The sequence below is a fragment of the Schistocerca americana genome, unplaced genomic scaffold (genome assembly GCF_021461395.2).
Source record: "Schistocerca americana isolate TAMUIC-IGC-003095 unplaced genomic scaffold, iqSchAmer2.1 HiC_scaffold_470, whole genome shotgun sequence".
Lineage (NCBI taxonomy): Eukaryota > Metazoa > Arthropoda > Insecta > Orthoptera > Acrididae > Schistocerca > Schistocerca americana.
Window position 1 is genome coordinate 32,974 of NW_025726204.1, and position 11,526 is coordinate 44,499.

Consider the following 11,526-nt stretch of genomic DNA (forward strand, 5'->3'; position numbering starts at 1 on the left):
ACACACACGCACACATTTTGCACCGTCGCAGTCGCCTTCCAAACCGACAACGGCAGCAATAATGACCATTGTTAAAGGGAGGCGTGTCGACACACCGCCCTCCACTCCCGCGCGCAACGGCCGTCGACACGAACGAAACAGCTGATCCGGCCGCCTATGCCCACACGCCTTGCCTCGGAAACCCCAACGCCGCCGCAAACAAACACACAGAGACAAACCACGCAAGCAAATAATCACCGCCTCTCGCACAACAACACACAGCCCGCCCGCCATCTCCGTCGCGATCGATACAAAGACACACAATAACAAACACACAAACGAAGCAGCTCCACACACAGCCAGCCACATGACACGTTTCCTTTCCTTCTCCCCTCCCAGTCACATCACGTCGCTCAAACGGAAAGAAAGAAACAAACAAACAAACAACACAGCGCGCACACACGCAGCAACAACACAGACTCTTTCGCACTTTTCAACTTCCGAACAGTGTGGTGGCCCTGAAAAGGGCCGTTTTCTAGTCTCTCCCACCCACAAGCACGGCCGCGGGAAGGCCAGCGCCCGCTGCGACGCAGCCTAACCGCCGAAACCGTACAGGGTGCGCCCCTGCCTCTTCAGGGCGTACACCACGTCCATGGCCGTCACAGTCTTGCGCTTGGCGTGCTCAGTGTACGTCACCGCGTCGCGGATCACGTTCTCCAGGAACACCTTCAGCACCCCGCGGGTCTCCTCGTAGATCAGACCAGAGATGCGCTTCACGCCGCCCCTGCGAGCCAGGCGGCGGATGGCGGGCTTCGTGATGCCCTGGATGTTGTCGCGCAACACCTTGCGGTGCCGCTTGGCGCCACCCTTGCCGAGCCCCTTTCCTCCCTTGCCGCGGCCTGTCATCCTTCCTTCCTCGGGCAAAGCAAAACGTGCACAAACAGCAGCTGCAGCGGCTGGCGAGTCGGCTACGGTCTGCGCCCAGCGCGCCCGCCGCCCCCCTATATAGACTCTGGCCCGCCCTCCCCCCACCACGCGCAACCGAGGGCATATAAGCGCAGCACGGAGGCGCGCGGGCCCGTTGTCAAGGCAGCACCGGACGCCGCGCCGCACCTAACCTCCACGCACGCCGCTCCGCTACCGCTACCGCTACCGCCATGGCCCGCACAAAGCAAACGGCCCGCAAGTCCACCGGCGGAAAGGCGCCGCGCAAACAGCTCGCCACCAAGGCGGCGAGGAAGAGCGCGCCCGCCACCGGAGGCGTCAAGAAGCCCCACCGCTACAGGCCGGGCACCGTCGCCCTGCGAGAAATCAGGCGCTACCAGAAGAGCACAGAGCTGCTCATCCGCAAGCTGCCATTCCAGCGCCTAGTGCGCGAGATCGCCCAGGACTTCAAGACCGACCTGCGCTTCCAGAGCTCCGCAGTCATGGCCCTGCAGGAGGCCAGCGAGGCCTACCTCGTCGGCCTCTTCGAAGACACCAACCTGTGCGCAATCCACGCCAAGCGCGTCACCATCATGCCCAAGGACATCCAGCTCGCGCGCCGCATCCGCGGCGAGCGCGCCTAAACCGCGCCGCGGCACCGCACCGCACAAACAAAAACGGCCCTTTTCAGGGCCACTAACATCTCTCCGTCGCGAGCAAACTTTGTCGGTCGCCTGCCTCTCGCCCCGCAACCCAAAAACAAAAACCACCACTTCCCGTCCGTCCGCCACACCCGCTCACTCTGCCTGCCTGCTAGCAGCGCGCAACAATCACACATCATCCCTCCCCGGCGCTCAAAGCGCACAATACCCAACGGCCGACGTCACACCGCACGGGTGGCTGGCCGGCCGCCGCTTTCGTTTCGAAAACAAAAAAAACCCGCACTCCACTCCGACGGCCAACGGCCAGGCAGGCGCGCTCGCTCGCTCTACACGCCACCGAAATCCCCGCCGACTCCTTCCGCATCTCAACGTGCCCCCCCGTTGCAAAACATAACACACACACACACAAAGGAACAAAACAAAGACCAGACACGACTCGACAAGACAGACATCCGAGAAGAACGAACGCAGGCAAGCCAACCAACGTATTCAAACAAAACAACGTGACAGAAAACCAACCGTCGGCCGCCGCCACAAAACAAACACGGCGACAATCAACCACGACAACAACAACAACAACAACACCGCTTACCGCTACCGCCGCCCACACCCGCCACCGACCCCCGCAATCCAACCACCACGGCACGCAAACAGCATCCCCACGGGCATACAGAAACGCCAGACAGACACCCACACCAAACGCAACACGACAATCAAAACCTTCCCCGACGTGCTTTGATGGCCCTGAGAAGGGCCGTTTTGGGCCGCGCGTCTCTTGCGCGCCACTAGACGACGACGGGGGGTGGGGACGACGGAGTCAAGCGCCAAACCCTTCCTTTCCCATCTCTTTCTCCTCTACTCTACTTCTTCTTCTTGGGCGAAGCCTTCGCCTTAGACGGCGTCGTCGCCTTCTTCGGGCGCGGCGCCTTCGGCTTCTTCGTCGGAACCTTGGCGGCCTTCTTCGCCTTCGACGGCGACTTGGCCTTGGCCGGCTTGGCCGCAGCCGCCTTCTTCGCACCCGCGGGAGCGGCCGACGCCGCAGACGCCTTCTTGGCGGCGCCCGCCTTCCGACCGGTCGCCGCCTTCACGCCACCAGCCTTCTTTGCGCCGGCCGCACGGGCGCCCTTCTTCTCCTTGCTGGCCGGAGCGGCGCGCTTCTTCTTGGCACCGCCAGCACGAGCCTTGCCGCCCTCGGCCGCCCCCCCGCCGCCGGCGCCGGCAAGCTTGAACGAGCCGGACGCGCCCTTCCCCTTCGTCTGCACCAGCTCGCCCGCCACGACGGCCGACTTGAGGTACTTCTTGATAAACGGCGCCAGCTTCTCCGCGTCCAGCTTGTAGTGCGCGGCTATGTACTTCTTGATCGCCTGCAGCGACGACCCGCCGCGCTCCTTCAGACTCTTGATGGCGGCCGTCACCATCTCAGAGGTGCGCGGGTGCGCAGGCTTGGCGCGCGGCTTCTTCGCAGACGACGCAGACTTGGCCTTCTTCGTAGTGCCGGTGGCGGCGGGTGCCGCAGCAGTCTCGTTCGTAGCCGCCTGATCTGCCATTTCGACGACGCGCGTAACACACAGCGAGAGCGAGCGGGACGGCAGGCACGCAAGCACAAGAGCAGAGAATCACAAGGCCCAGCCAGTGTCGCGGGCGGGCGCGGACGGCCGAGAGAGCGGCCGCCACTCTGCGCGCCGCCGCGCCGCGCCTCCCGCGCTTGCTACCGCCCAACGTCCGACAGCCTGTGCGGAGCAGCCCCAAACCTGCGCCACAACCGCCCGCGCCTTTCAAACCACCGAGGATGGGGCTACACACAGCCACACCACAGTCGCCAACCAGTCGCCACGGCAGCGCCGCAAACCACGGCCAAACTGCAGCTACCGCGCGCTACAGCCTGGGTCGGCCCGCCGAGAATCGCCGCCCCCGCCCAAATGCCGCCCCCACAGCCCCAGCCGACGACCCGCCACAATGGCCAAACCTTCGGCAAAACTCCCACACCGTCGCCGCGGCAGCCCGGCCAGCGCGGCCGGCGCCACAGCCACACAAGCCGAGGCGTGCGGCGATGACGGCCGTGCAAACGCGCCTCCGCCGCCCCATCGCCTTCCGTCGCCCTCCCGCCGTTTCCCGATCGGCCCGCAGCCGTCGGGCCACATCGCGCGCCGTCCTCCTCCTCTCGCCCGCCAACATTCACAGCCGTTTCTCAACAATTGCCCGCCGCAAACGGACGCCGCCTGCGCAACAGGCGCCGCCGCCCCTCGCCGCTTCCGACCCAACCCCTCGACCGAGGCAAACCGCAATCCGAATCTACAGACCAACCCAATCTGCCGTCAAGCACACACGACAGCCGACCTTACACGTTACGCGTTACACATTACGTTTACACGTCTACGTTAGGTTAGGTTAGGTGGACGTGGGTTAGGTTAAGGGGACTTGGGTTAGGTTAAGCGTCAAACTTAGGTTAAGCATTCAAACACGTCAGGCGTCAGAGGTTAGGTTAGGTTAGGTTAGGTTAGGTTAGGTTACACGTTAGGTTAAGGGGTCAGTGCTAGGTTAAGAAGCGTCAAACGTAGGTTACAAAAGCGTTCAAACGTGAGGCGTGAGCCGGACAGCTTACCTTACGTAGACGTTAGGGGCTCACAGGCTGAGCTCACCTCGCCACACCACACGTTAGGTTCGGTTCGGTTCGCTCGGCTCAGCGTAAAGCGCCGAGGTCAGGGTTACGTTCGTTCACCTTCGGGCGCCACACTTTCGGTTGAAAGGTCGCGACGGGACGACGTCGGCAGGCACGCCGCAAACGAACAAAAACGTACAGACGACGTCGGAAACCGCCGACAGACGGGGGAGCAGCACGACCACGACCACGACCAGACACCGAGCGCGAACGAGACACACGCGAACCACCCCCACCGGCCAAAGGGCACCACACAACAACCCAGAGCACCACGTGTCGACACCAGAGCAACCCGCCGCTCACGCGACATGGCTGGCACCGAAGGGCAACCGCCCGCAACTGCGCTTTCCGCGCCGGCCCGGATGCACGTCGTGCTACAACAACACCACTACCGTACACAGCCGCTGTTCACAACATCACTATCAATGGCGCGCCCGCGGCTCGCCGCCGTCGCAGTCGCAGCCCCAACGCCAGCACTTTTGCACCACCATTCACACGCACCGCAACACAGCTCGCCGACACAGCCGAACAAAACAAACACCACACAACAACAGCAACAACGCCGCCGCCTCTACTTGTGCCGGCGACCCACCCCGCCGATGGCGCACCTCTCGCCAGCCGGCAATCGACACACACGCACCCACCCACCGGGGCCCAGTGCAAAAAAAAAAAAAAAAAAAAACACACAAAAACAAAAAAACCAAACAACACAAACGACACGGGAAGCGCACACCGCCACTTCGCGCGCACGCCACCAACCAGTCGTCGTCTCAAAATAACAAACACAAACAAAATAAACTAACAACTAGGGCAACACAAAACAAAAACGCCTCGCACGAACCGCCCACAAAAAGGACAAGCACACGCACAGCCTCTGCTGACGACCACGACGCAGCGGCACGCTGCTCCTGTCCCGCGCCCCGCGCCCCACTCGATTCACAACTCACGCGACACCGTCAACGACGGGCTCGCTTCCCGCAACCTACCACCTTTCCGCCACGACGCACAGCCCCAGCCCCACCCGACGACGCCCGTGGCAACGACTGCACTTTCACCACCGCCTCCCCCTTCCCCCCCAAAACACACACACACACACACACACAGCCAGCCAAAAACGCACTCGCGACCCACACATGCACGTGCATCGGCACACGCCAACCAGTCAACGTCGACAACCACACGCAAGGCTCGAAACGAAACCGGCGTCCTTCCACGTTGCCATCAAGCTACGCGACACAAGACACAAGGAACCAACACAACAGCCGGCCCCACTAATTCCCACTCTCACGCCGCAAAAAGCACACCGAAACCGCCAAACGCACGCACATTCCCCTTCGCACTGACACCACCGACCGGCTCGCTACCACACACCTCTCGGCAGCCGTTTCACGCCAATTCGCCACACCGCCCACACAGTCGACAAGCGCCCGCCCTGTACGGCACACGCAACGACGCAGCGCAGCAAAGGGCGCCCGCAACACATACCTCTCCGCCGCCCGACGCGCCAACCGCCACACCACACCGCCAGCCACTCGCAAATTGTGCACTGCCACCAGCCACACGTCCAACACGCCGCGCCGCCTCCGGCCACCCGCCAGGGGGCGCTCACGTCCGCGACAACAGCGCGGCCCGCCGGGCCGGGCCGAACCGAACCGAGCCGCCGCTGCTCTGCACTCGGCACGGCCACACCCTGCTGCAGACCGGGCTCGTCCCTCTGTACGCGTCTGCCTGCGCATCAACACAACACGACCTTTTTTTTTTTTTTCCTCTCTACCGCCATCCCTTCTTCTCGCGTTTTACTCGTTGTTGCAGCAGCGGCGCACACCTACACATCCACAGCCCCAGCCGAGCCGGCCTCACCTCAGGGCCCGCCGCCAGCGTCTCCTCCTCGGGCACAGGTGCGGTGCTGTGGCCGCCCATCCAACCGCATTGCTGGCCGTCCAGCCACCAGGCGTTCCCACTGCCGCGAGCCACGCCGCGCACCGACCCTGCTGCAGAAAACGAAGCATAGCCAGAGACCGACCGATACACAAAGCAAGCCGTCGCCTCGCCTCTTGTCCTTCCTGCCTTCCTTCCGCCCCCGCCCTTCTCACACCACCGCCTCTCCACTTTCGCCCCCCCCCCCCTCCTTTTTTTTCTTCTTTCTTTCTTTCTTTGGCCCTCTCTCCTTCCCGCCATGGCGGTTACGGCACCGCCTGCAGCGGCAGATTTTTTGCGCCCACACGCCTACTCCTACCACCATTAACCTTGCCCTGCCCTGCCCATCAACGTCGCAGTCGAACCGACGCTTGCCAACACACTGCCCACGTTCCTTTCTCTTTTCGGCCTACGCCCATTACGCGCCGCCGCCACAGCACCTTCCCTTCCCACAACACACCGACGTCATCACACGCACCCAAAACAGGGGCCACGACCGTGTTCCTCGCCCACTCCCATCCCGCACGGTACGCACATTCCCAACTACTACCGCGCACCCTCCCTTTCCACTCTGTGTGTCTCTGTGTCTGTGTCCTGTCCGCGCGTGACGCCTCTCAACATCCGCCGTCCCCCGTCCCGTTTTCGCCCCCATGCCGTCGTCGCGCCGCCTCCTCCCCGTCCACCGCCGCCCCTGTCCGCCCCGCACCACACCATACACCGCTGCTTGTCCCGGCCGTTGCCACCAAAGGCGCCGACCGCAAACGCGCCACGCCGCAGCCCCCGTGCGTCTCGCGCTCGCTTGCATCTCCGTGCCGACGCTGCCTCTCTTCCCACTCGCACTCGACCTCGACAACACAGTCTTTGGCTCCGCCACTGCGTGTTCCGGTGGTACGCACGCTGCAACACGTATGTATTCATTACCAGAGCGATGGCGAGGCATGACAGCATCTCTGTCTGACCAGAGAGTTCTTTATCGCTGCTAGTCGGCGCTTGGACCGCGCCAGACGACAGTAGTGGCACGCACCGGGTCGCCAGGAACAGTTGTTATATATATTGTAGCGCGAGTCGGGAGAGGTAGTAGTCGGTCGACAGTAGTAGCGGGTGGACGGTTGTACTGAGCGGGCGTCGGCGGCGTGCTCTGCTCGTCTCGCGACTCTGGTCACGGTTCGGGACGATGTATAGTATATTGTGTTATAATCAAGAGGTGGTGTGACGCTGCATTGCGCAAATCTGATAACGTATGTTCATTGTACTTATTTTGTTCAACAACACAAGCCCCACTATTACTTTTTTTCTAAAGTAACTTTTGTCTCTTAACGAAAAACATTCACTTTTTAAAGACTACTTCCTATGGCATTTCCCTCCAAGGAGTGCAATTAATTACCAGCCAGCACTCATTCATTGCACACAGCTGTGTAAGGGGTATCTACAATCGAGGAGCGGATATAAATGCAATTTTTTGTTTCTTTTTGTTTTTTGTTTTGTGTGTGTGTTGTAACCTCCCAGCAATATTTAAAATAATGGACAATGTTATTTACGGATGCTAATGGACATTGCGCTAATTGTAACCTCGCCCACAATGAGAGGTATTGAAAATGGCAACAACAATGTGCAATTCGCAATCTGACTCAAATATAAAGTCTTCACACAACATTTAAAAAAGTCCGTTCAGTGACAAGAAACTTCAATTAAACCGAAATATCGGTCTTTGGCCCTGTGCAAAACAATCGGAATTAAAGTCTTACCTCCGAATAAATGGATGTCACATTTCTGCTCTGGTTGTTGCGCAGCGCTTGGAGGAACTGCATTGCAAATAATAATATTCTCTTTTTTTGTGATTTTAGTGACATTTTTCTTCAAAGAAGTGGAACGAACTCTTTAGTTCAATAAAAGATTAAATGTTTGAAAAATGCTTTTGAAATAAAAATTATTATTGGGGAACTTGTTGGAGCATAATTACAATAAATACAATTTCTCATTATCTAATGATTATATTAATTAACAGTATACCTTATTCACCATCTTGACCAGTGTTGCCGACCGCCTACATCACACAACCGCACTCGGCTGCTACTACTGACCGACCGCTCTGCATGACGACTATTAGCGTACTGCACGCGACGACTACTGACAGAGTACAGCCCTCAACTACACAGACTGACTGACTGACTGAGAACCGCTCGCAACACTCGCGCAGTCCAGCGCAAACTCTCTGGTCACAGATGCTACAATGTCTCGCCATCGCTACTATGTTACATACGTGTTTCAGTGTCTTTTTCATTGGGGTAACGATCTTTGGCTCTTTTTATTCTGAATACAGGGCCAAAGGTCAACGGCTGCTGCCCTTATACAATTTATCAGGTTTCATTATGTCTGTTGCAATGTTACATACGGTTCACTCTTTCATTAATATTATCGTTGGGTTTGTTTTGTAGGGACGTTAACATTCTGGCACATTTTTATTATCATCGGACTCTCTGCTATTTGTGCAGGGAGGTTATACCTGGGTCCATTTCCATTTCCATTTACATTTTAATATTGATAGACTTTTTGTTTTCTTTTTTGTTTCTTGTTGTTTTTCCTTCTTTTTTTTTGTTGTTTTTTTTCTTTTGTTTTGTTTTTCCCGCTCTCACCACCACCGCCGCATCACGCCTTCCGTTTTCTTGGTTTCTTTTCTGTGCTTCAACATCACCGCGCCCCATTTCCACACCACAGCCATCAGCCTCCAAGACGGGCGGGCGCAGTGTGCCATTTCCGGCGCACAAGCACACCCGTACGGTACTCTCCTCGCCCCCACGCCACCAACAACACAGCGACCACGCGGCTTTCAGGCACGGCACGGCACGGCACGGCACCGGCGAAATGCGCCGCCCCCGCCCCCGCCCCTCCGCGCATCCGTCCGTCTCGCCACGTTCACTGACAGCCGCGTCTGCGGCTACACCACGACAACCACAACACAACACCGCTCCCCTCCCTGGCAACTCACATTGTTTTTCTCCTCCTCTTTTGCACAAACCACAACGCCGAGCACAGGCGCAAGCCACCCACACCGCGCCCCTCCCCGTCCCGTCTTTGGCCGCCGCTCCTCGTTTCCTCGTTTGCCCCCTCCCATCTCCCGAAATGCCATGCCAGCAGCGTTACGCATGCCCCTCCCCTGTCCACACAACACTACCGCCTAACGAACAGCCTTTTCCGGGCCACATGCAGGGCACGCCCACCTCCAAACACTGCCAATTCACGGACGCACGCACGCACACACACACACACACACACACACACACACTCACTTTCTCGACACCTTTCTGTACGGAGGGTGCGTCATCTCGACCGTGACAGAGTGACGGCAACTATCGACGATCCATTTCCCCCCACTGGTAAAACATGTCCACTAACACCTACATACATCATTCAAGTACACAGACAATAGCATACACACAATGGGAGGGCACACGAACATGGACGGCACGGCACTGTCATACACTCTTCCTCAGAACCATATCAACAAACGTTACGTACATCCGGGAAAGCGAAAGCGAAAGCGAAAGCAAAGGCAAAGCCCAATGCAGCCGTCAAAGGTAACGTTCACCACGGCAGACACTTGCAGCCGCGCCGCCGTTAAACGCATTTCAGTGCGGCTCCAATACGCCTCCGACACGGGAACGTTCCGTTGCTCTACGAATGCGTTTCTCCCCTTTTTCCCTTCCTCTCTCTTTTGCCCCCCCCTCCTTGCACTCTTGCCTCATTCCTCACGTTCTGCCCAGACATTCGACCGATCAGAGTCAACCTTTCGTTACCGTTCTCAGCGCGACGGTGTACAACAGTATGACGGGTGTGCCCAAGACTTCGGTTCAGTTGCGTGACGCCGGTCTATCGCGCCGATCGACAGTTACTCAGGGGGCGACGGATCGGACCACGTCACCGACACACAAAACACTTTCAAACAAACAAACAAATACATACCGGATGGACACAGACAAACACGTGTACAGACATTCGCCAAACAAACGACCGGCGCCGCCGCCGCCGCCGCCGTCTAGCGTGCATCTTGAATGACGACATCGGTGTGTGCGTGCGTCGTACGCAATCAGTCAGACACGGCTATCAAACATCAGAGTCGAATGGTACATCATCGTGCGTGTCGCCGTACACGTACAGTACAATACAACAACAATGCGTCTTAATGGCACGTTCATTTCAACGTCACTCACACACCTCCACGCTGCAGTTACGTCGCACCATTGTCAAACTCGGCGTACAGCAAAGGGAATAGTGGGCGGCAAAAACAAACCAAACAAAAACATTTCACATTTCACCCTCGCCATGTATGATGTGCAAAAAAACAAACCCGCAAACGGCCGTCGTTACGGTGACACAAAAGTCGCCGATCGCACTGTCCCCCCTCGCAGACGGGTAACACACAAACACACACACACCCCAACAACACCAATGGGTCAAAAACCACGCCAACGAGGCGTGCCACCATTCCACGCCACGGCGACCAACCTCGTGGCCGTACCCCGCGCAACACGCTTTGACGCGCCCCCCCACCCACAATCAAAATGCACACATACATCACAGCCGTCCACACAAACAACAACAACAACAACAATTCCGCCCTTCCCGCAAAAGGCAAGTTGGTGGCCCTGAAAAGGGCCGTTTCGCCGCTCTCGCAACGGAGGAGCCTTCTCCATCCTTCCTTCCATTCCAGAGCCACCTCCTTACTTGGAGCTCGTGTACTTGGTCACCGCCTTCGTGCCCTCGCTCACGGCGTGCTTGGCCAGCTCGCCAGGCAGCAACAGCCGCACAGCGGTCTGGATCTCGCGGGACGTGATGGTCGAGCGCTTGTTGTAGTGCGCCAGGCGAGAAGCCTCGGCCGCAATGCGCTCGAAAATGTCGTTCACGAAGCTGTTCATGATGCTCATCGCCTTCGACGAGATGCCCGTGTCAGGGTGCACCTGCTTCAGCACCTTGTAGATGTAGATGGCATAGCTCTCCTTCCTCTTGCGCTTCTTCTTCTTGTCGCCCTTCGAAATGTTCTTCTGCGCCTTGCCAGCCTTCTTGGCGGCCTTCCCGCTAGTCTTGGGCGGCATCTCCAACCAACGTACGGCAGCAGCAACACCAGTAGCAAGCGCTCCGCTCTAGTCAGCGTCTCCCCACACAGTGGCACCCGCCGCCAGCCGCCGCCGCACCTTTACCAGCTCGCCCTGTTGCGGCCGCCGACCAATGGGGCGCGCGCGCAACCGGCCGCCGCACCCGAGCCCATAAAGCACCCCCACCCCGGCTGCGCCGGCACGCACTCCGCTGCTCGACTCGCTGCCGCTCGCACCGGTCGTTTTCGTTTCCGTTTCGTGTGCACCGTCGCTAGCCCATCGCCATGTCCGGACG

General features: G+C 58.7%; 1 protein-coding gene across 1 annotated transcript; it reads right to left on the reverse strand.

Annotated features, from left to right (window-relative positions):
- Positions 1-2,440: 2,440 nt before the first annotated feature.
- On the reverse strand, positions 2,441-3,043 carry LOC124584361 (histone H1-like; the record flags this gene model as incomplete). Its single annotated transcript, XM_047131350.1, has 1 exon — positions 2,441-3,043. A coding segment is annotated over one exon (603 nt), but the record flags the coding sequence as incomplete, so codon positions are not given.
- Positions 3,044-11,526: the final 8,483 nt, after the last annotated feature.